The following is a 26,661-nucleotide window of genomic DNA, read 5'->3' on the forward strand; positions in this document are numbered from 1 at the left end:
TCAAAGATAAAGAGAGAATTCTAAAAGCAGCAAGAGAAAAGAGATCCATCACATACAAAGGAAGCCTAATAAGACTATGTGTGGATTTCTCAGTAGAAACCATGGAGGCAGGAAGGCAATGGTATGATATATTTAAGATACTGAAAGAGAAAAACTGCCAACCAAGAATTCTATATCCCACAAAGCTGTTCTTCAAAAATGCGGGGAAGTTTAAAATATTTTCAGACAAACAGACACTGAGAAAGTTTGTGCTCTACAAGTAACACTAAAGGGAGCAGTACAGGCAGATAGGAAAAGACAGGAAAGAGAGATTTCAAGAAGAGTGTAGAAATGAAGACTATCAGTAATGGTACTGTATGGTCTCACTAATTTGGACTAACACTGATGAGCAAAATTTGAGAGTTCAGAACATAGGTTGTCAGGAGATAGAGGTTAGAGATTGGGCATTTGATACTGAAGGCGTACAGATGGTCCAACAGGATTGTCTGTATAGATCCAGAAATGGAATGAATAGCATAATAGTGTGTGACGGTAACACAATACTGTAAGTACTCTGAACAAAGATAAGTGTGAGTATGGTTGAAAGGGGAAGGCTAAGGGCATGTAAGACACCAGAAGGAAAGATAGAAGATAAAGACTGGGATTGTATAACTTAGTGAAACCTAGAGTGGTCAATAATGGTGATTAATTTCTCATAATTTCTAAGTAAGAATATTGGTGACACCAACATATGACCATATGACCATATGACTCTCCAGCAGAGTAGATGAGTTTAAAAGGGGGCATGAATGGTTAGATTGTTGAAGAAGTGAGAGAGGGAGAAAATAATGGAGCTGGGAGTTGGGGAACTGGCACAAAGGAGGCTGATAATCATGGAATCTAGCTGCTTAGAGAAGAAATAGAAAAATAAAGAGTTTGAAAAATAGCAGAAAATGGAAGAATGAAGGATTGGATGGAATAAAAGAATAGAATGTTAGGGGAGAAGAGGGGTTAAAAATTGGGGAGGATGGCAAGTTTCAATAAAAGAAGTTTAAGATTTTGGAGGTGGGCAATTTCTGGATGGTGACAAGGTTGGGAATGTGACTGTAGTAAAGTGGATACAAAAATCACTGGAGTTGTCAGGGACATAAGATGGCAGGATAGAGAGGAGTGGAAGCTAGTTAGTCCCCCTGGAACAACTAACAAACAACCAGGAACAACTAGTAATAATCTGCAATAAATGCACTGGGACAAATGTGACCATCCACTCATCATACACCAACCTGAATTGGGAGGAATGCCCGAGATCGCAGCATAAACTCTGTAAGTAAAACTGCGGATCCAAGCCAGGAGCCCCCTCCTCCCACAGCCCAAGCTGCAAAGCCTCGTGGTGCTAAAGAGCAACTCTCTCCAAGCAAGTGAATACAGCTCAGCTGAGCTCCAACTGGGGTTTTAATTAACAAATGTGGACTCCTTGATACAAGCTACAAATCTCAACAAGCAGACAGAGGCTTGGGTGATGACTGACCTTTGAGAGCCAGAAGGTGACCATGGACTGGCCCTGAAGGGTGCTTTCTGTCCCTGTTTTCGCTCAGTGAAGAAAGCCTCAGCCATTTTCAGTTCCCAGCACTCTGACCCAGACAAGGGTGGAGATAGCACAGACAGAGAGAGACCATTCAAATGCTAATGACTTCTCCCTAGGGGGTCTATCTTCCCTAAGAGGAAAGAGGTGGGGCCCAGCTCTACTACCAGCCTTCCTTTCAGAACCAGACCCCAGAGGCTGGGGGAAAGCAGCCACAGGCCACACCTCCTTACACCAGTCTGGAGTTACAGGCTGACAGGTGCCACCTGCTGGGCAGAAAAGCACAGTGACATGAGGCCTCACAGGGTGTACCAATTTTCTAAGACACACCCTCAGGGAAAACTGGATACTGAATAGTTATTCCTTCTGGGACCAGAGCCTGTTTTGGTCTGTGAAAGCCTGACTGGGGTAACCAAGGAAGCCATACCTAGACAACAGAAAACTACAACCTACACAGAAAAAGGAAGTTATGGCCCAATCAAAGGAACAAACTTACACTTCAACTGAGATATAGGAATTGAAACAACTAATACTAAGTCAATTCAAAAAGTTTAGGGAAGATATGGCAAAAGAGATGAACCATATATTGAAAACACTGGGCATACATAAGGTAGAAATTGAAAGTTCGAAAAACCAACCAGCAGAATCTATGGAAATGAAAGGCACAACACAAAAGATGAAAGACACAATGGAAACATACAATAGCAGATCTCAAGAGGCAGAAGAAAACTCTCAGGAACTGGAGAACAAAGCACCTGAAAGCCTATGTACAAAAGAACAGATAGAGAAAAGAATGGAAAAATGCAAGCAATGTCTCTGGGAACTTAAGGACAAAACGAAATGCAGTAATGTACATGTTATTGGTGTCCCAGAAGGAGAAGAGAAGGGAAAAGGGGCAGAAGCAATAATAGGGGAAATAATCAACAAAAATTTCACATCTCTTACGAAAGATATAAAATTATGGATCCAAGAAGTGCAGTGTACCCCAAACAGAATAGATCTGAATAGGCCTATGCCAAGACACTTAATACTCAGATTATCAAACGTCAAAGAAAAAGAGAGAATCCTGAAAGCAGCAAGAGAAAAGAGATCCATCACATGCAAAGGAACCTTGATAAGACTATGTGCAGATTTCTCAACAGAAACCATGGAGGCAAGAAGGAAGTGGGGTGATATATTTAAGATACTGAAGGAGAAAAACCACCAACCAAGAATCCTATATCCGGCAAAACTGTCCTTCAAATATGAGGGAGAGCTTAAAATATTCTTGGACAAACAGACAATGACAGAGTTTGTGAACAAGATACCTGCTCTATAGGAAACCCTAAAGGAAGCACTGCAGACAGAAAGGAAAAGACAAGAGTGAGAGGTTTGGAAAACAATTTTGGGAGATAGTATCAGAGCAATGTAAGTACACTGAACAAAGATGACTGTGAGTATGGTTGAAAGAGGAAGGTTGGGACCATGTGGGACACCAGAACAAAAGACGAAGGATAAAGACTGGGACTGTATAACTCAGGGAAACCTAGGGTGCTCAATGACTGTAATAAAAGGTACAAATATGTTTTTACATGAGTTAGAACAAATGAATGTCAACATTGCAAGGTGTTAAAAATAGGGTGGGATTGGGGGGAAAATACAATCAATGCAAATAGAGGCTAGAATTAACAGAAACATTGTATTATGCTTCCTTTGATATAACAAAGACAATATACCAAAGCTAAATGCATATGGGGGGGATATAGGGGATGGGTTTGGGACTCCTGGCTTTAGTGATGTTGTCTGACTCTTTATTCTACTTTAGATTAATGCTATCTTTCCTTTTGTTGCTTTCTAGCTGTCATGTTTTATTTTTCTCTCTCTCTCTTTCTCTTTTCTTCTTCTTTTGTCTCTCTGCCTTCTTTGACTCTTCCTCCCTCTTTGTGGAAGAAATGGAGATGTCCTTATATAGATAGTGGCGATGGTGCTGAATACACAGATACGTGACTATACAGGGAACCAACGATTGTTTACTTAGGACAGAATGTATAGTGTGTGAACAAAATCATCTTCAAAGAAAAGGGTTGAAGAAGAAATCTTGAGGGCACTATATTGAGTGAAATAAGACAGACACATAAAGACAAATATTGCAGGGTCTCACTTATATGAACTAGATATAATATGTAAACTCATAGAGATGAAATATAAGTTGCCAGGATACAGAACAAGGCTAAACAATGGGGAGCGGTTGCTTATTATGAGCAGAATGTTCAACTAGTGTGAACTTAAATGTTTGGAAATGGACAGGGGTGATGGTAGCATGTTGTGAGAACAACTAACAGTGCTGAAAGGTGTATGAAGGTGGTGGAAAGGGTGAGCTCAGAGTCACATATGTCACCAGAAGGAAAGTTGGAGGTTAAAAAATCAGAATGTATAAAACAGTGAATCTTGTGGTGGACAATGTCCGTGATTAACTATACAAATATTAGAAATCTCTTTCATGAATTAGAACAAATGTATGACACTATACTAGGTTAATAGTAGAGAGGCATATAGAAAAAAATATATATACCTATTTCAAACTATATACCATGGTTAGTAGTATTTTAACATTCTTCCATCAACAGTAACAAATGTACTATACCAAAACTATGAATCAATAATGGAGGGGGGGTGGTGGTTAGAGGTATGGGAGGATTTGAGTTTCCTTTTTTTGTCTTTATTTCTTTTCTGGAGTAATGAAAATGTTCTAAAAAATGGAAAAAAATTAATTGTATTGATGGATGCACAGCTGTGTTATGGTACCATTGGCAACTGATTGTACATGGATCTTTGGATAGTTGCATGGTATGTGAACAATCTCTCTCTCTCTCTCTCTCTCTCTCTCTATATATATATATATATATATATATATATATAAATAAATATATATATATGAAGTCTTAGAAATGCACGGCTCTGTCTTTTGCTGGACAAGTATGCTACTTCAAATAAATATTAGGTTGCATTAAAAAAAAATCATTGAGTTGTGAAGTCAATAAATTAGGGCACTGGATAGATTAATCACACAGACCACAGAGTTGCCTAAGATAGAGTTAGGACTTGGGGTCATGAGGAAGACAATGATGAGTCTTTAATTAGCATGGGAAATGATCATAAATCATTACCAGTGTTTATAACAATGGCAAAGAGTTTTGGCAGGTGGAATAACAAATAGGATAAGTTTCAAAGTAGAAAGAATTTGGTTTAAAAAAAGAAGAAAAGAAAAATAAATAAAAACACATTTTATTGTGAAATAAAATATACAGACAATTCTGGTCATAGGAGGCTTGGGTGTTGTACAATATTTCTGTTCTGTTGTCCTGCATGTATAGTGAAGGGAAGGTCTAGGAGAAAGCCTGGGGTCATGCCAATATTTTAATTGTACTCAGAGAAGAAAAGTCAGGGGAATAAAGTACGACATCTTAAAGAAAGTTAGAAGGTGATCAAGAGTCCTGGAAGCCAAAGATGGTAGTATCAGTCTAGGAAATAGCAAGGGCTCTTGTGCCAGACTGATTTGAATTTGAATATTGGTTGTGCCACTTAGAGTTACGTGATTTGGGGTAAGTTGGTCAACCTTTCTGATCTTCAGTTTTCTTATCTGTAAAATGTACAAAGCATATGGCTCCTGGTAGCACTCAATTATTGGTAGTTACCACTGTATTTTCATTATTATTGTTACAAATGCCCCCTCAGGGATGGAGACAGGGTAAAGAGAGGAGAGGCATGGATGGGAGTGGGGGAGAAAGTAGCTAAGAATGGGAGCTGAAGTGGAAATATGGAATTTAACCTATCTGAAAAATCTGACTTTGAAGGGAAAAAAACAACCTCTAGGTAAGAGGTAGATTGTGTTGTTAATGGCAGCAGAGATAAGAATGAGGCTAATGGGAAATGGCTAGATTTAGAAAGAAAAAAGGACACCTCTTCTTCTGGAAATAAAGTGAAGGAGGTTAGTATGTCTGCAGAAATAGTTAAATATGTATAAGGAAAGGAAGGAAGTTGAAAGCAGATGACCTATTTCTATTCCACAGTATTTATGGATATATTCTTAAAAAGATAAAGGGAAAGGGAAAACTAATACCGAATAACCTTACCTCTTTCACTTTCTCTTCTTTCTTTTCCTCCTGAGGTTTCTCATCCTCCTTACTTTTTTCATCCTCTTTAAAATGTTTGTCTAATTCAGGCTCAATTAATTCTTTTGCAATGTCCTGTGAGATAAAACAATATTATAATTATATTATAATTATAGCTTAGTGTATATAAATGTAGTGTACATAAATATTTTAGCACTATATTACCACTCATTCATTCCCAAAATATTTAATGACCTCTAATTCTGCAATTGGGTACTGTGATAATGATAGAGATGCAAAGGTTAGGAAGGATGATCCCTGCCCTTAAGAAGCTTACAAATTAGTGGAAAAGATAATACTATATATACATATAGTTACATAGCAGAAGCATCTAACGTAGACTTGGTAGTAGATGAAGGTGAAAGAGGGAGTTGGTTGGTCAGGAAGGTTTCCTGGAGGAGAAATTTCTTAATGGATGAGTAAGAGAAAGAAAATGGCATAAGGGAGTGGGTGCTGTGTATGCACATGTTTGGTTTTTAGAATAAAAGTAGTTTAGTGGAGCAGAAACTTAAGGGCAAATGGACAGGGGCACAATCATAGAGAAAGGGTTATATTACCATGCCAGGGAGACTGTATTTCATCCTGAGGGCACTGAGGTACCAATAAATTGGTCTGTTTTTCATTTTAAAACAATCACTCTAGCAACAGGAGAATAGATTTAATGAGGAGATAGGGAGGAAGAGAAGGAATGAAAGGAGGGTAAAAGGAAAAGACACAAGGAGGAATGAACTCCAAAGTGGTTTTGGTAAGGATGGGTAACTCTTATTGATTGATTGGATGGATGTGGGGTGGTTAGGGAAAGGAAGCATCTTGAGTGACACCCGGTTTCTGGTTTAGGCCACTAGATGTTGATGCAATTTACAGAGTTAAGAAACAAACTTGGACATGCAGGTTTAGAGAGAAAAATTAGTTCAGATTAGACTGCAAATCTGAGGTATCACCGAGGCATCCAAGTGGAAATATCCAGTAAGTAGACACATATATGGATCTGGAGTTTAAATGGGGGGATCTGGGCTTAAGATAGAAATCTGACAGTTATCTGCATTTAGTTGAAGCTAAGAAAGTAAATTGGATCACCAAAGGAGAACTTGTGAAATAATGAGAGGACAAGGCCTTAGGACAAGATGCTAGTCACATAAAGGGTAGTGAAGAAAAAAAAAGCCTGTTAAGGATGCCAAAAGTAGCCTCAAAAGTGTTAGGGCCCCAGGAGAGTCAAGACAGAAGAAGTCGTAAGTGTTAAATACCTCAAAGGAATTATACTCAAATATTAAGACCAAAATATGTCCTCTGGTGTTTATTGCAACAATATTTATAAAAGCAAAAACCTAGAAATAAGTTCATTGCCCACAATGGTAAAATGGTTAATAAATTATAGTATAAACCATATAACAAATACTTTATGGCAATTTTAAATTATACTGTGGAAATATGTACATGCTAGAGAAAAATATTTACAATATGTTAGGATATTTTTTCCAAAATGAAAATACATTTTTTTTGGATAACATATGATTGCTATGACACATTTGAACCATAAAGAGAAGTTAAGAATTTCAACTTTTAGAGGTAACAACCTCTATCATTTTATTGAATATTTTTCAAGACTGCTTTATGCAAAATATGAACATTTAACATAAAATAAGATAATAATATGTTACATTCTATAATCTGCTTTTCTCAATAACATACCATGGATTATTTTTATGTCACTACCTACATATCTGCTTAACTGCACAGAATTCCATTATATGAATTTACCATAATTTATTTAACCAATCCCCTATTGATCAAAATTTAATATTGTTTCTAGCATTTTGCTATGATAAATAATTCTGTAACTAACATCCTTATCAAAATATACCATATATTCAAATTATCAGATAGAATATAAAATTATATTTAACATGTTTAAAAAATGAGATGAAAAGTAAAAAGCAAAAGATTACAAAAATGATAAGACTTTAAAAAGAACCAAATAGAACTTCAATGATTGAATTTTAAAACTCAGTGAAAATGTTTAAGAGCAGAATAGACTCAGCTGAAGAGCAAATTAGTGAAACGGGAGGTAAATCAGATGCAGAGAGACAAAGAGACAGAAAATATAAAAGAAGGTGAAGATATATGGAGGATAGAGTCAACATACATCCACTCAGAGTTCTAGAATGAAAGAGTAGAGAGAATATAATAGAGGCAATAATTGAAGAGATGATGATTGAGGATTTTTAAGCTTTAATTAAAATACCATACTTAAGATTTAGGAAACCAAGTGAATCTCAAGCAAAATTTTAAAAAAGAAAAATCCATATCTAGATGCATCAGAATGAAAGGTTTTTGCCAAAGATGAAAAAAAAAATCTTAAAATTAGACAGAGAGAAAAGAGGAATTAGCTTCCAGAAAACAGTGGAAATAATATCATTAATGTGCTGAGAGTAAATAACATCATCCTAGAATTATATGCCTGTGCCAGTTTGGATGTATTATGTCCCCCCAAATGACACGTTCTTTGATGCAATCTTGTGGGGGCAGACATATTAGTGTAGATTAAGTTGGAACCTCTGGATTAGGTTGTTTCCATGGAGATGTGACCCACCCAAATATAGGTGATAACTCTGACTAGATAATTTCCTTGGAGGCATAGCCCCACCCATTCAGCACAGGCATTGATTAGTTTACTAGAGTCCTATATAAGAAGCTCAGATAGAAGGAACTCGCAGCTTCAACTTACAGAGACATTTTGAAGATGGCCGTTGAAAGCAGAGTTTTGGTGATGCTTTGGAGGTACTAGCCAAGAGTTTGCACCAAGAAGATAACACAGAGACATTTTGGAGAAGGCCATTTTGAAATGCAACTTGGGAGCAAGCAGATGCCAGCCATGTGCTTTCCCAGCTAACAGAGGTTTTCGGACACCATCAACCCTATTGTTGGCACTTAATGGCCTTAATACCGTAACTTTGTAACCAAATAACCCCCTTTATAAAAGCCAATCCATTTCTGGTATTTTGCTTAATGGCAGCATTAGCAAACCAGAACAAGGTCTGACAAATTTTCTTTTAAGAATGAGGGTGAAATAAAGGCATTTATTTTACATAAAGACATGTATTAAAAGTATGATAAAGACATTTATTAAAATTATGATAAAGACATTTCAGAAAAACAAAAATTGACTTTACTAACAGTAGCTCTTCACTAAAGAAAATACTAAAGTTTCAGGCAGAGAGAAAGTGACCCCAGATGAAGGTCAAGATGCCTAAAGGAATAATGAACAAAGGAAATGATTAATCAACTCCAATGCCAGAACATTCCCCTAAAGGTAAATCACTAAAGGCATTCCTGCCAAAGTCAGGAACAAGGTAAGAATGCTTGCTATCTTCACTAATATTTAACATTGAATTTTAAGTATTACTGAATAGAACTAGATAATAAAATGCAACTAGAAGTATCAGTATTGTGAAAGAAAGAGATAAAACAATATTTTCAGATGATTTAATTCAATATCTAGAGAACCAAAAAGAATCAATGGAAAAACTACTACAAATAATAAGACAATTTAGTAAAGTTGCAGCATATAAAATTAAAATACAGAATCAATAACACATGTAAATGTATCAGTTAGATGATATAATTTAAAAGACTTCATTAGCAAAAAATAAAATATCTAGGCATTAACCTAGCAAAAAAGGTTCAAAATAAACAGTAAAACACTATCAAAAGACATGAAAGTAGACATTTCATATCTTATATTCTTTTTTTTTCCAGAGGCCCTTGTTTTTTATTAAATGTGAAAAAGCAGTCTTCATTATACAAGCTCAAAAACATACTAATATACGAGGACATACAATTGGCATATTTTTAAACTGTATCCACCCAAAAACTCACTGCAGATACAATCTTTGTTATATTCTATATCTGCTTAGTTACCTGATTATTACTCCCAAGTAAAAACAAGATGAATTCTCACTGTTTTAGTTCAGTACATGTCATATAGTTTCAAAACAAAGGCAATTTTTATCAACCCCAAAACAAAAGTCTCCTAAGTACTAATCCACTATTTTATGCAAAAATACATAAGACTAATTATAAGGGTTCCCATTCAGATTTGGTCAGTAATGTGTTTCTATGTTAATGAAATACAGCTAACATTTTAAAGTTTAACTACCAAGATAACAGTATTTTTATTTACAATTCACCTTAAAATAGTGGATGCTTTTATATAGTATATGTATGTGTATATATATACACATATTTTTGAGTATGTGTATCAGTTTAGACATTTTTAAAAGTCTTCAAAGTTTATATAATGTAACTTTGAAAGTGTGTGTGCCTTGCTGTTCACTCAGTAAACATTTATTTTAAAATAGATCATAAAAGTTCATTTAATTAACCAGAATTCTATATCTATTTCCTGCTTGTTAGAGTTCAGTCTCAATTCTTATTTCATAATATTAATCCATAGAGTCACTAGGAAGTTTTTAAATTATTTCACTGCTTATAAAGAAAAATCACTAGATAGTCTAGACCAATTGTTCCTTGCATCAGATTTATCTGGGAAAGTCTTTTTAAAAATACAGATTACGGGCTCCAACTCATAACTACTGAGTAAGAATGTCCCAGAGTATCTGTGTTTTTTAAAAAGTTCCCCAGGTGATAATGACATGCAGCCTAGTGAGGAATCCTCTGACCTAGACCAGTGACTCGCAACATTTAGAGCACTTCGGTATCACTTGAGGAAACTTTAAACAAGCAAGCAAACAAAAAAACAGATTTGGTTCAGTAGATTTACAGTGATGTCCAGGAACCAGCATTTTATTTATTTTTAAAATTTATTTATCAAAAAATTTAAAAACAATTAAAAAAACATTTCAAACAAAAGAAAACAAAGGAATAAGAAAAACAAATAACCTAAAATAACTACATTGCTTCCAGCATTTTAAACCATCATTGCAGCTGGTCCCCAAACCACCCTGAGAAACAATGCACAGACTTCATCAGATTAAAAATGAGCACATTCAGCAATTTAGGGACACTGTCCTGCAAGCCCTAATGAAGCCTGCTATAGGCAGTTTTATCAAGTGTTTGAAGGCAACACGGAGCCTTTTTAAGAAAAAATTATTTATATTCTTAAATAAAAGATCAAAGTCATGTGGATTGTGAGGCCATTTTCACTCATTCTAAAGATGGCAAAGGCTCTTTCAAACAAACCATAAACCCTTAAACAGACCAGGATTTTTTTCAGCACTCAACTTTAATCTAATGCTTTCTCAATCATTAACCTGATATGTGATAGAGGTGGTAATTCCAGCTTACCAAAAATGTAATTTGGATTATAAAAGATACATATTTTAATCTTACACCTTTTTAAGTCTTTTATATTCCCTATGTAATAGAGATTGGAGATCAGTTGAATATTAAATAATATGAAAACAGTGAATAATGTGCTTTGAATTTTAAACAATGAAACTTCATAGTATTTCCCTCACATAATAGGTTGCTACATATAATACTGGAGGAAAAATTCTAGAAAATACTAAAGGTATCATGCTGCCTTCTTCTGTGAAGAAATTATTTACTTATTTTCTACCATTCCTGTCATTATCTATAAAGTAGGTAGTTGGTATAGATCATTGCACTTTAGGAACTTTTAAAAAGCACAGCAAAAGAAGCTACATATAAGGCCACACAACAAATCAGAGGATAGACAGAACTAGCAAATAGACCTTCAAGTTGGAAAGCTGGGTTCATTACCTTATCTCAGTGTGCCACGATCATTCCTAACTACTGTAAATATTTAAGCATATATGAGTATGTGATGGCTCCACAATCCCAGGCAAATCTTAGGGACAGACATAATCTACTTTGAACCCAGAAGCTACGTAAGAACTAAACAAGAAAGATGAATTGTGGTTTCAGACTCCAAGAAGCAGATAGAGTATAAAGTTAGTGATCTATCTGGCATCTTGCTCACTTACCCTACCTCTAAGATGCTGTTATTTCATGTGTACCCACTTTTCCTTCACATTGTTCACAAAGGCTTATACCACCTCTATTCTTTTGGCACATGTAATTAAACAGTTGGCATTTCTTCGTAATAAAGCAATGAAAAGGCAATTACCAAAAACCAACGCTGTATTACCAGAAAGGCAAGTCAACTCCTAAAATGAGAAACTGGAACTTTAATATTGACACCTATTAAGAAGCTTAAAATTTTATACTAATTTTTAACCATGTAGAGTATAGACTATTATAACAATCAAACCATTTTCCAGTTTGTAAATGAGTCAAGATCAAAATAATGAAATTTAAGATTAAGTAAAACAAAAGTTGAAAAAAATACATGTAAATATCAAAACCAAGTAACATTATGTCTGCTACTTAGAAAAAAGGCTTGTTGAATGGCTGAAATGAAGACATAGAGACCCAGCAATGCTGAGAAATGTATTTCAAACGTAACACAGTGGTATAAGGTACTACCTTAACATCGGTCTACACTTAGGTCATCTTAAATTCAAAAAATCCGGGGTTGGGAAAGGAAACACACAAACACAGTCAACCTTTCATGTCCTTTTAGCTGGTTTGGCAGTTAACTGCTTTTCTTTTTCAATTTCCCTTTCTCGTTGCTGCTCCCTTTCCAACTCTTCTTTCTGCCTCTTTGCTAAGTTTAAGTGCTCTTTTTTGTTGTTGTTGTTGTTTAACTGTGATGTCTTTTAATGAAGCATCAGCATCTCTTTTCTTATATTCACCAACTTGGTATGATAGTGTTTAGCTTTGGAGAACAAAGCAATAATATCCAACATAGAATGACATTCTTTAAATTTTGAAATTTCTTGTTCCAGTGTATCTAATATACAACTTGGTTTTGTTTGAGTTCCTGGAGGGCTTGTGTTAATCTTTGCAGATCTGGCAAACTGTGAGAAAGCAATCCTTCTGCCAGATTCTCCATAGCTTTGTCTTCTACACTCAAGTCCTCTATTAACCCTTCATCTGGAGAGGAGTCACTTAAACCTGGAGTAGTCTCTCTAACCCCCAGGCAGTCAGGGGACTCTGTCAGGGACCTCGTCTGGGGACGGCAGCCCAGGGACATTCATGCAATATCCTATATTCTTGAATAAGACTACTCTACATTATAAACATGTCTGTTCTCTCTAAATTAATATATATAATGTTACCAAAGTCTTTAAAAAAATCATATTTTTTCTAGAGCTAGACAAGTTGATTGTACTATAAGTAAGAATAGTGATGAAACACCTGAAAAGGAAAATCAATGTGGGGAGGGCTGGCCACACCAGATATTAAAATGTATCAAAAAGCGTTGATAATTAAAAGTGTGGTGATGGTGATGATTGATCACTAGACAGATCAATGGGAAAGAATGCAATATCTAAAAATAGACTTAAATTGAATATGGCTGTTTTCAAATGTTGGAAATACTATCATTTGAAAGATGAATCAGCCTTCCAAACTAGAACAGAAGTACAACAAATAGGTTGAAAAAGCTACAAGGAGGCATGCTTCAGTCAGCTTGATAGAAAGAATAATTGTTAATGCTCACCAAAAATGAGCAGGCTATCTCGGAAAGTTAGTTCTCTGTCATTCCAGATATTCAAATTTAGGCACAATGACCAAGTGTGGATATTGTATTAGTGTTCATGGATTAGATGGTTGGTTGAATTGAAAAATCTTTAAAGTCTCTTTTGTTCTATGATTATATGTGCTGGTTTGAATCTATTATGTACCCCAGGAAAGCCATGTTCTTTTAATCCAATCTTGTGGGGGCAGACCTATTGTGGGTGGGATCTTTTGATTAGATTATTTCCATGGAGATTTGACCTCACCCATTCAAGGTGGATCTTAATCAACTTTTACTGGTGTCCTCTATGAGAGGATAAAAGATAGAGCCTGAAGAAAAAACTGAAGAAAGCTCAGAGATGCTTAGAAAGAAAACACTCATAGACATTTTGCAGACAGTTGTTGAAACCACCAGGAGAGAAGCTAAGAGATGAAATCCAGAGTTTTCCCTGAAGGAGCTAAGAGAGGCTCCCCAGCTGCTTAGAGACAGAAATGCCCTGGGAGAAATAAGCAGAAGGACCCAGAGAAGCTCAGACAGAAGCCCAGAGACATTTGGAGAAAGCAATGGAACCCAGAAGCTAACCCTGGGAAAGGCCCAGCAGACTCCGGCCATGTGCCTTCCCATGTGACAGAGGAATCACAGATGCCATCAGCCTTTCTTCAGAGAAGGTATCATCCTGTTGATTCCTTAACTGGGACATTTTCATGGCCTTAGAACTGTAAATTTGTGACCTAATTTGTAAAAGCCAATGCATTTTTGATATATTGCATTTCCGGCAGGTTTAGCAAACTGGAACATTATGTATAGTTCTCTAATTTTTTCCTAGATCCAGTATTAGCCAAGATCACTTCTGTGGTACTTCATTAAGTTTCTAAAACTATACTATGATGTAAGATTCATAATGTTGAAGTTGTCTAGTGGTCAATTTAAAATAATTCTGGCAAAGATCTAGGCAGCAATAGAAAACAAGCATTAATTATAGGTATATAGTTTAGAAGGATGGTGTTTCCTAGGTGTTTAAATGTTAAAAAAAAATCCCACAAATGTGTAGATAGAACCTTCCCACTCAGATCCAAAGTATCGACATATGTGCCATTAGAGCATACTTGTATACATTATGGCTTTGATAGCAATGGTAGCTTCTTCAGAGTTTACTGGAGGTACACTCTCTCAAAGAGAATTAAGTGAAGAAAATGTTATGATTGTAATTAAGTGAAAGATACAAAAGAGAGAGGACACTGGGGATGGGATTAGGTGCTCAAAGGAAGAAAAAATCTTGGATGGGAAGACTGAGACTGTAGGGGAGGAGGGCAGAAGTGGGTGAATCTGAGTATGTGCCTCAGGAGGTGTCAGGGAGCTCCCATCTGAAAGCCGTATTTTCCTTCATTGGAACAGGAAGAAAAATTATCTGTAAGAGTGTGAGAAAAGATGTTTGGGTGAATGATTCTCTCCCCTAAGAAGGAGAAGGGTTACCAATGCTCACCTTCCCCTCTTCTGATAGAATGAATGAATGAAGTTTCAGAATGATGATTGGAAAAGTTGCTTAACCCTTATCTATTGAACTAACAAAGAACGTGAATAAAGACCAGTACTAAAAAATGGCAAATACCTCCTCTCCAAATAGGTGCTCTATTTCTTCTCGTGTCATTATCATTATTCTCGTGCCTTTGATCTCAGAAAGAAGAAGAGTGCATGTATGGATCCAATCAAAACATTCTCTCTGAGAAGAGATAAAAGATAATTACTGGCAGAAAAAAAAAAATCAGATTATCCAACTAATTCATTCACCATTCATTTTGAGGAGCTGCTAAGTGTAATTCCTCTAAATATAATTTCACTCAGTTTATCTTATATCCTTTCAATTCAAAGAGTTATGCAGAAGTGGCTTTCTATTAATATAGACCTAAGTCATATACTTTCTTATTGATAGGGTTTGGAAGCTAGGTCATAGTTGGGCAAGGAGTGATGAAATGCCATAAAACCAGATGCAGAAGGACTGTTGGGTTTACTAAGGTCTAAAATGGTGTGCCCCAATAATTCTATGCTACTGTCAAGGTCATCTGTGATTTCATAATAATAACAATAAGAGAAAATACTTCCATGCCACTTAATTATATGCCATTTTTTATAAGCATTACACAGATATTAACTCATTTGATCCTCAAAATAACATATGGACTATTATAATCCTAATTTTTTGGTGAGGAATCTGAAGAATAGAGCAGTAAAGATCTTGCCCATCCAAGGTCTCATATATAGCTAAGCACTTGGATTCTAATCTAAGCAGTCTGTGCTCTTAACCACTACTAAATATCACTTCCCCTATCCTAATAAAATCAATGAATAAATATTTGAAACATTGTTTTGAAAAAGGTGCTCACTCTTTATCTACTGAGATACAGGAAAGGTATCCACCTTTCCTCAACCACCTGAAGTGAATAATAAAACTATATTTACTTTATCAAGATCTCCTAACAGCTAAGATCTGGTTTCAGTGTTTAAAAGATCAATTATTTCTTATTAGTGAGTAAAATCAGAGTAAACTAGGAAACATTATCTTCTCTGGGGAAGGAGACCTGGCCATTTTAATCATCAAGAAAAACTGTACCATATGATGAAATAATGACCCACTTTGGACCCCTGAAATCAATCACAAAGTGAAATAGTATGCCTTACATTCTTCTTATTTTTACTTATTTTAAATTACAGAATTAGTATGAAATGTCAGAGTCAAACAATCTTAGAAATAAAATCCAAATTCTTTATGCATAAATAAGGATATTAAATACATATTTTTAAATAAGGCTATTGGTTTGCTTGAGACAATCCTATGTTTAACAATCAGCTATGGGTGAGTAGTGGGGAGGAAAGCCCTGATTTTGTAGCATTTGCAAATTTCTGTGGTATAAATGCTCCCATCATGGCTGATTTCAAGCTACCAACACGACATCAATGAATGTGGAGTTGGGAAGAGGTGAATACAACTTGCTCTTGTAAGCCAGTGTGAGCCTCTGCCCACCGCTGCCCTTTTATTTTTATTTTTATTTTTTTGAGTAATGAAAATGTTCAAAAAATGGATTGTGGTGATGAATGCACAGCTATATGATAATACTGTGAACCGATCATACACTTTGGATGATTGTATGGTGTTTGAATAGATCTCAATAAAATTGCATTTAAAAAAAGCCACAATGAGATATCATCTCACACCTATTAGAATGGCCACCACTAAACAAATAGGAAACTATAAGTGTTAGAGAATATGTGGAGAAACAGGAACACTTATTTACTGCTGGTGGGAATGTAAAATGGTACAGCCACCTCGAGGATATTTGGCAGTTCCTCAGGAAGCTAAGTATAGAATTTCCTAAAGACCCGATAATCCTGCTACTCAGGATGTACCCAGAAGATCTGAAAGCAGAGACATGAACAGGTATTTGCACACCAATGTTCATAGCAGCATTATTCACAATGGCCAAAAGATGGAAACAACCCAAGTGTCCATCAACAGATGAATGGATAAACAAAATGTGGTATTTACATACAATAGAATATCATTCAATAGTAAGAAGGAACGAAGTTCTGAAGCATGTGACAATATGGATTAACCTTGAGGACATTTTGTTAAGTGCAATAAAGTCAGACACAAAAGGAAAAATATTGTATGAACTCACTGATATGAACTAATTATAATACATAAACTCATAGATATTTAATATACAGTATAGGTTACCAGGATATAGAATAAGGCTATAGAATGAGGAGTGGTTACTTAACAAGTGCAGAATGTTTAATTAGGTTGAACTTAAATGTTTAGAAATGAATCAAGGTAGCAGTAGCATGTTATTGTGAGAATAATTAACTGTGCTGAATTGTGGGTGAATATGGTGGAAAGGGGAAGCTTAGTCTCATACATGTCACCAGAAGGAAAGCTAGAGGTGAAAACAAGGTAAGGTATAACATAGTGAATCTTCTGGTGGACAATGACTGTGATTAACTGCACAAATATGAAAAAGTTGTTACATGAACTAGAACAAATGTACAACACTATTACAAGGAGATAATAATAGATGGGTATATAGGAAAAATGTACCTATTGCAAACTATGGACTATAGTTTACAGCAATATCTTAATATTCTTTCAACAGTAACAAATGTACTGCACCTTTACTATGGGTCAATAATAGGGGTTATAAAGAGTGAGGAAGAATTTGGGTTTCTTTTTTTCTTTTTATTTCTTTTCTGGAGTAATGAGAATGTTCTAAAATTGATTGTGGGGATGTATGCACAACTATGTGATGAAACTGTGAGCCACTGATTGTATCCTTCAGATGGTTTGTACGGTGTGTGAGTATATCTCAATAAAATTGCATTAAAACAAACAAAAAACAAAAAATATCAACAACCAAAACAATTTAAAAAGATAAATTACAAGGGGTGGGGATAGAATGGAGAGGAAATCTGTGGACTAAAAGAAATTTAAAAGACACTTCCATATCAAAGAAAAAGTACAATTGCAATGTGTGGATCATGTTTGGATATTGATTCAAGCAAATAAATCATAAAAAGTTATGACATTTATGAGACAACTAGAACTCTGAAGACTAGATATTTGATATTAAGGAATAATTAACAGGGGTTTTAAGTGTTATAAGAGTATTGTGATTATAATTTTTTTCAGAGGGTCAGAGAGTCTAAAAGTTAACTTTTAGAGATACAGACTCAGATATTTATAGATAAAATGATATCTAGGATTTTCTTCAAAATAATACAAGAGGATGCGAGTGGACAGCAGTATAGATTAACAGGATGTCTAATTCTCTGTTGAAGGGTAGGTGAGTTCCATTGTACTATCAGGCCTACTTTTGTATATGTTTTAAATTCTCCATAATAAAAATATTTTCAAAAATAAAACATTTTTTAAATGGGCAAAAGACTTCAATAGACATCTGTCCAAATAAGATACACAAATGGCCAGAAAGTACATGAAAAGATGCTCAAAATTATTAGCCATCAGGCAAATGCAAATCAAAACCACAAAGAGATACTGTTTCACATGTTTAGAATGGCTGCTATTTAAAAATTGGAAAGTAACTAGTGTTGGAGAGGACGTGGAGAAGCAGGAACACTGCTGATTCATTGCTGATGGCAAAGTAAAATGGTGCAGTTGCTGTGGAAGGCAGTTTGGCAGTTCCTCAGAAAGCTAAGTATAGAACTACCATATGACCCAGCATTCCCAGTACTAGGTATATACCCAAAATAATTGAAAGTAGGGATTTGAACAGATTTACACATTGATGTTCATCATTCACAACTGCAAAAAGATGGAAGGAACTGATGTGTCCAACAATCAATGAATGGATGAATACATTGTGTGTGTGTGTATATATATATATAAATATATATATATATACACACACACACACAATGGAAAATTATTCAGCTGTGAAAAGGAATGAAGTCCTGATACATGGAACAGCATGGATGAAACTTGAAGACATCATGTTGAGTGAAATAAGCCAGACACAAAAGGACAAATATTGTATGATCTTGCTGATTAGAAATAATTAGAATAAGCAAACTCATAGAGTCATAATCTAGAATATAGGTTACCAGGGTACAGGGTGGGGATAGGGAATGGGAAAATGCTCAGAGTTCCTGTCTGGAATGATGGAAATGTTCTGGTAATGGACAGAGATGATGGTAGCACAACATTGTGAATGTAATTAAGAGCACCAAATATACAGCTGAATGTGATTAAAAATCTGAATATTAGATTGTATATATGATAACAGAATAATATTTTTTAAAAATCCATGGAACTATCCTACACAGTGAATTCTAAGGTAAACCATGGACTATAGTTAATAGTACAATTATAAAAATGTGCTGTTGTCAATTTTAACAAATGTTCCACCTCAATGAAAGTTAATAATAGGGTGGTATATGGGAATCCTGTATTTTATGCATAACTGTTCTGTAAACCCACAACTTCTCTAATAAAGAAAAAAAAAAGAAGCAAGGATAGTCCTAAATGTTTAGCCTGTTGTAGTGGTTCAAAAGCAGGAAAAACAGGAGGCAGTAGGAATAGTCTTTTATTGGATGCTCATGGGAATTACTGACAATCCATCACCCACAGTTCCCCCTAAACTAGGGGGAAAAGCTGGGACTTTCTAAGTTTACTACTGGGACACCATGGGAGGTGTGTCCGCAGTTCTTCTTCACAGTCATACTGCTTTTGGAGGAGCAAATCCTGAAACTGGTAGTGGTATCTTGGATGACAGAAAGCAGGCTCCTGCAGCCCAAGTTGGATGGCAGGGCCTTGATAGATTGTACAGGGCAGAGACTGATGGAAATGTTCTGGTAATGGATAGTGATGATGGTAGCACAACATTGTGAGTGTAATTAACAGAACTGAAATATGTATCTGAATGTGATTAAAAGGGGGAAATATTAGATTGTATATATGGTAACAGAATGTCATAGAGAGAATCAACTGCAGCCAGAAATCAATCTGAAGGGCCCAGGTCACAGTCTTCCCATTTCCACCACAGTATTTTTATCTTTGGTACTGAGAGGAGACATCTTCCTCCCATATATTCTCAGCACTGCTCAACATGTGTCTTTTATAAGTCTTTGGCCTGCTGGCAGTTATTTCATAGGTCCTTCCAGATAGTCTGGATTATTCTCAGATGATGATTATGATTATGATCAGATGAAGGCATCAGTGACTCCAATTCTAGGTGCCTGGATCATTAGAGATGGTTAACCGAAAGCACTTGAAATAAGACATCTATCTAGCTCATTGGAGGACAAATTTCTAAGTTTTCAGCAGCTTCTCTAGGCTGCATTGGTCCCAGTATAACTCTCCCTGGATGCCAGGACTCTCTGATATAGAAACTCCAAATCTCAAGTGAAGTCTTGATAATAAGCAATTCTCATTCCTAAGTAGAACATTTGATATGTGCTGATACCAACTTCCTTGAGAAATAGGCACAGGGCCAAAGATCCCTGAAACACTGTTGTTCTTGGAATGAATGGCCTCCAGCATTTAACTGGAGCTCAGCTTTGTGAGGTGTGACTAGATCAAGACAAGTCAAGGTCAGGTGGGAGGTAAATAAGGTCATTAGCTACTGGACTGCCTCAGTGGTTTTCAGGAACAATAATCACCACTCATTCATAAGGAAATAATTTATCCAGGGTTTTATGGTGGGAAGTGGGGTAGGAACCATCAGTAAGAGTGATCAAACTAGAAAAATGCTTACCCAGAGACCTCCCACTCCAGAACCCCATCCAGCATCATGTAAATCCCCTTTGATGGAAAGGTCAAGAAATATCAAATTGCGGGAGAGTATCACTAATGTCATCCAAATGTCAGTCCAGTTGTTTTACAAGATGTTCTTCTGCAAGTGCTAGAATTGGCTGGGATGTGGAACAAAGCTTCTCTGGAACACCATCTTTCACTCTTCACCTTGTGGGTTATGGATGAAGCCATAAGAGTCCCAGAATCTCATGTCACAAAGATTCACATATCACAGAGTTTGTCCAGGGGATCGGGGAGGTTGGTAGCAGTCAAAGATGCTGATGAATTTGAAACTAAGATTACCTGACGAAGGTGGAACTAACCACTCATTTTTTTTTTATGAAGAGTACAGGGGTACTTCCAGGGCAGTGGGGGGGTCTGTTGAGCCCCTACCAAAAACTAGCTTGATGTACTCTTGAAAGGCCTCAAACCCATGCTTAAAGAAGGAGTCTACCCACTTGGTTGGGAAAAAGGTCCAAGCATGGGATCAGTTATAGTCTTACTTATGGTGTAAGTCTTCTCTAATAACATTTCTCTGGTTTATTTATCTGCCATTCCTAACGAAGGGATAGTAAGTGGTAAAGAGCTTAACAGAGGACCGCAGTAACACTGGGGGCAAAATTCTGAAGTGCAGGTCCTCGTAGAGATAGTCAAGTCATCGGCCTCCAGTCAGGGCCTGGAGTGGGGCAGGCAATGAATGACCCATACATAGCACAAGGCTTTCACAAAATTTCCTAGTATGTACGGGTTTACATAGGTGTTAAAGATCCCCTCAGGTAGGGCTCATCGCAACAGTGCTCCCTCATATTGCTATGGTCTTAACTTTAATGGGGAGGTACACTTCAAAGCATCTGGAATCTTCATTCTAAAATTGCCTTCCTGGAAACATGCTTTCACACACAGAGCTCTAACCCCTTTTAAATGAAGGCTAAATGTGCCATTAGCAGGCTGGTCAGTCCTACCACCAACTGTGGCAGGTCCAGACTGCCAAATTAGGATTTCTACCACATCTTGGGGTGGGCAGTGGAAGGGTCTAGTTGCAGCAGGTCTGAGAAAATGCAAGCACAATTCTAGATGTAGAGTGAGGTCTACAAGCTCCAGGAAACTGCTTAGTTCAGAGGCACATAAATCTCTGAGGCCTTCCCAGAACCAAAACAAGAACAGACATGTTATTTCAGCTCCTAGATGAGGCGAGAAACATAACTATAGTAATGCATTTTCAAATAGTAAAATATTCTTACTCCTTTGACATGCACCCTAATTGTCCATATGTTTTATTCTTTTAATTTTCTGTGGAATGAAATGTATATTAGAAGATTTAGTATCTATGTTTGTGAGGTTTATTTCCCCTGTGTTGGAATATTTTAGAGCTTAGCTAGCTATATGAAATAAACAGGGAAACTCTGATATTATCTATGCTCTTAGATCATTTATATAGCATGAGGACTACCTGTGCCTGGAAAGTCTGAAAGCACTTGTCTATGGAGTCCAGGCAAAATTTTTAGAGTTTCTTTTCTTTTTTTAAAAAAAAATGCATCTGTTACTGCAAAGGAGAGGCTAAATCTACTTATAATTGTGCCTAAGAGTCTCCCCCTGAGTGCCTCTTTGTTGCTTAGATGTGGCTCTCTCTCACTAGCTAAGCCACCTTGGCAAGTGATCTCACTGCTCTCCCTGCTATGTGGGACCTGACTCCCAGGGGTGTAAATTTCCCTGGCAATGCAGGATATGACTCCCAGGGATGAATCTAGACCTGGCATCATGGGATTGAGAACATCTTCTTGACCAAAAGGGGGATGTGAAATGAAACGAAATAAAACTTCAGTGGCTGAGAGATTTCAAATGGAGTTGAGAGGTCACTCTGGTGAACATTCTTATGCACTGTATAGAATAACACATTTGAGGTTTTAATGTATTGGAATAGCTAGAAGTAAATACCTGAAACTACCAAACTCCAACCCAGTAGCCTTGACTCTTGAAGACGATTGTAGAACGATGTAGATTACAAGGGGTAATGGTGTGAATGTTAAAAACCTGTGGATTGCACTCCCTCTATCCAGTGTATGGATGGATGAGTAGATAAATGGGGTCTAAAACTAAATGAAAAAGGGTGGAATGAGGGGGGATGATTTGGGTGTTCTTTTTTATTTTTATTTTTCATTCTTATCCTGATTCTTTCTGGTATAAGGAAAATGTTCAAAAACAGATTGGGGTGGAGGAGCTAAGATGGCGGCGTAGAGAGGAGTGGAAGACTGTTAGTTCCCCCCTGGAACAATTCATAAATGACCAAAACACTAGTAAATAACCTGGAATAACTGCAGGGAGACAAACGTGACTGTCCACTCATCATCCACCAATCTGAATTGGGAGGAACGCCCTAGATCGCAGCATAAAATCTGTAAGTAAAAGTGCAGACCCACACTGACAGCCAAGGGCCCCTCCTTCATGGGCAGCACTCTCTCAGCCCAGCTCCAACTGGGGTTTTAATGTTAACTGCTCAATACAGACAGTGAATCCTCAACAAGCAGACAGAGGCTTTTGGTGACAACTGACCTCGGGAGAGTCGGGGGATATATCTGTCTCAGGACGGGGAGCCCAGAGGATCAGGTGCTATCTCTGACTGATGGGTGAACCTGGGAGCTTTTCTGTCCCTTTCTCTCTCTGTGGAGAAAACCTCAGCCATTTTCAGCCCTCAGTGCTTTGCAGTAAAGATAGCCTCAGCCATTTTAAAATCAAAACACTTTGATCAGCAGAGTCAGAGAAACAAAGAACTTACTGATATGCAGCTGACCTCTCTGGAGGGGGCATAGCTTCCCAAGAGGAAAGGGAGGGGCCCAGCTCTACTGCACACCTTTCCAGAACCAGACCCCAAAGCCTGGGAGAGGAGAGCCACAGGCCACACCCTCTTACACAGGCGGTGACAGGCTGACAGGTGCACTGCGGGGCAGAAAATCACAGGTGTATCAATCCTCTAAGAAAAACCAACAGGGAAACCAGATACTGAATATTTCCTCCTTCTGTGACCTGAGCCTGTTCTCGTCTGGGAAACGGATTGGGGTGGCCTAGGAGGCCAGATGCCTAGACAACAGAAAACTACAACCTACACTAAGAAAAACGAAGCTATGGCCCAGTCAAAGGAACAAATGTACACTTCAACTGAGATATAGGAATTTAAACTAATGCTAAATCAATTCAAAAAGTTTAGAGAAGATTTCACAAAAGATATCTATCGAAGCTGTAAAGAAAACACTGGGCATACATAAGGCAGAAATCAAAAGTTCAAAAAAACAAGTAGTAGAATCTATGGAAATGAAAGGCACAACACAAGAGATGAAAGACACAATGGAAACACACAACAGCAGATATCAAGAGGCAGAAGAAAACACTCAAGAACTGGAGAACAAAACAACTGAAAGCCTACACATAAAGGAGCAGATGGAGAAAAGAATGAAAAAATATTAGCAATGTCTCCGGGAACTGAAAGATGAAACAAAGTACAAGAATGTATGTATCATTTGTGTCCCAGAAGAAGAAGAGAAGGGAAAAGGGGCAGAAGCAATAATAGAGGAAATAATCAATGAAAACTTCCCATCTCTTATGAAAGACATATAATTACAGATTCAAGAAGCGCAGTGTACTCCAAACAGAATAGATCTGAATAGGCCTATGCCAAGACACTTAATAATCAGATTATCAAATGTCAAGACAAAGAGAGAATCCTGAAAGCAGCAAGAGAAAAGCAATCCATCACATACAAAGGAAGCTTAATAATACTATGTGCAGATTGCTCAACAGAAACCATGGAGGCAAGAAGGAAGTGGTGTGATATATTTAAGATACTGAAAGAGAAAAAATGCCAACCAAGAATCCTATATCCAGCAAAGCTGCCCTTCAAATAGGAGGGAGAGCTCAAAATATTTTCTGACAAACAATGAGGGACTTTGTGAACAAGACACCCGCCCTACAGGAAATACCAAAGGGAGCACTACAGAGTGACAGGAGAAGACAGGAGTGTGTGGTTTGGAACACAATTTTGGGAGATGGTAGCACAGCAATGTAAGTACACTGAACAAAGATAACTATGAATATGGTTCAGAGAGGAAGGCTGGGAGCATGTGAGACACCAGAAGAAAGGAGGAAAGATAAAGAATGGGACTGTGTAACCTGGTGAAATCTAGAATGTTCAACAATTGTGATAAAATGTACAAATATGTTCTTTTACAAGGGAGAACAAGCAAACGTCAACCTTGCAAGGTGTTAAAAATGGGGAGGCATTGGGGGAGGGATGCAATCAACATAAACTGGAGACTGTAACAGAATCATTGTATTATGCTTCCTTTAACGTAACAAAGGCGATATACCAAGGTAAATGCAGATAAGAGGGGGGGATAGGGGAGGCATGTTAGACACTTGACATTGGTGGTGTTGTCTGACTCTTTACTTTGATTTAAGGTTTCTTTTCCTTTTGCTACTTCTTAGCTGTCATTTTTTTTCCTCTTTCTTTTGCCTCTCTACCTTCTTTGACTCTCCCTCCTGCCTTGTGGAAGAAATGTAGATGCTCTTATACAGAGAGTGGTGAAGGTGGTGAACACATAAATATGTGACCATACAGAGAACCATTGATTGTTTACTTAGGATGGAATGTGAACAAAACCATCTTAAAAAAAAAAAAAACGGGTTGATGACAAAACCTCAAGGGCAATATACTGAGTGAAATAAGCCAGACACATAAGGACAAATATTGCAGGGTCTCACTGATAAGAACTACTTATAGTATTTAAACTCATAGACATGAAATATAAGGTACCAAGATATAGGACGAGGCTTAAGAATGGGGAGTGGTTGCTAAGTATGAGCAGAATGTTCAGCTAGGATGAACTAAATGTTTGGAAATGAACAGAGGCATCTGTAGCAAGATGTGAGAATAACTAAGAGTGCTGAACGGTGCATGAATGAGGTGGAAAGGGGAAGCTCAGAGTCATATATGTCACCAGAAGGAAAGCTGGAGGTCAAAAGATGGGAATGTATAAAATTGAATCCTATGGTGGGCAATGTCCATGATTAACTGTACAAATATTAGAAAACTCGTCCATGAACCAGAACAAATGTATGACAATACAACTAGAAGTAAATAATAGAGGGGCATATAGGGAAGAAATATATACCTATTGCAAACTATATACTAGAGTTAGTAGTATTTCAACATTCTTCCATCTTAAAAAAAAAAACGGGTTGATGACAAAACCTCAAGGGCAATATACTGAGTGAAATAAGCCAGTACGTAACAAACGTACTATACCAACACTATGAATCAACAATTGAGGGGGGTTGGTTAGGGATATGGGAACATTAGAGTTTCCTCTTTTTTTTTCTTTTTACATCTTTCACTTTATTTCTTGTCTGGAGTAATGAAAAGGTTCTAAAAATTGAACAAAAATTAAGTGCGGTGATGGATGCACAGCTGTATGAGGGTACCAGGGGCAACTGACTGTACACTTTGGATCTTTGGATAATTGTATGGTATGTGAACAATCCCAATAAAAATTAAAAAAAAAATAGATTGGGGTGATGAATGCACAACTGTGATGATACTTTGAACAGCTGATCATATACCATGGATGACTATATGGTATGTGAATATATCTCAATAAAACTGAATTTTTAAAAACTGCATCTTTTTTTCTCTGATAACTGGTCACCTCCAATTTTCCCCTTCTAGAGTTAATGTTACTTATATTTTCCTAGAAAAGTCTCCATCTCCTAGAGATTTAAAAACTTATTGTTGAGGAGATGGGGCAAGATGGTGGCATAGTGAGGTGTGGAATTTAGTTAGTCTTCTAAAGCAACTAGTAAATAGCCAGGAACAACTAGTAAATAGTCTGGGACAACTGTTGTGTGACATCTGTGACTGTTCACACATTGTACACCAGTCAGGAATGGGTGGAATCACTGAGATCGCAGCATAAAAACTGTAAGTTAAAAATGCAGAGTTGGCACCTCTCCCCCTGACATGGCAGGCTGAAATGCAAAACGTCACTGTGGGAGAAAGAAGCAGTTCCTGCAGGGAGAAAGGGAATATAGCTCA

The 26,661-nt window shown here is 36.9% G+C and overlaps 1 protein-coding gene and 1 pseudogene across 1 annotated transcript in view; both read right to left on the reverse strand.

The window, feature by feature from the left end:
- Positions 1–26,661, reverse strand: part of AXDND1 (axonemal dynein light chain domain containing 1) — a 214,574-nt gene that overhangs the window by 13,139 nt on the left and 174,774 nt on the right. The window contains exons 20-21 of the mRNA XM_037825258.1: positions 14,886–14,996; positions 5,674–5,787 (exon numbers count right to left, since the gene is read on the reverse strand). Coding sequence (XP_037681186.1) covers positions 5,674–5,787; positions 14,886–14,996 — 225 coding nt within the window. The remainder of the gene's footprint in view (positions 1–5,673; positions 5,788–14,885; positions 14,997–26,661) is intronic.
- Positions 12,264–12,794, reverse strand: LOC119526286 (annotated as a pseudogene).

This window comes from Choloepus didactylus, chromosome 2, assembly GCF_015220235.1.
Source record: "Choloepus didactylus isolate mChoDid1 chromosome 2, mChoDid1.pri, whole genome shotgun sequence".
Lineage (NCBI taxonomy): Eukaryota > Metazoa > Chordata > Mammalia > Pilosa > Megalonychidae > Choloepus > Choloepus didactylus.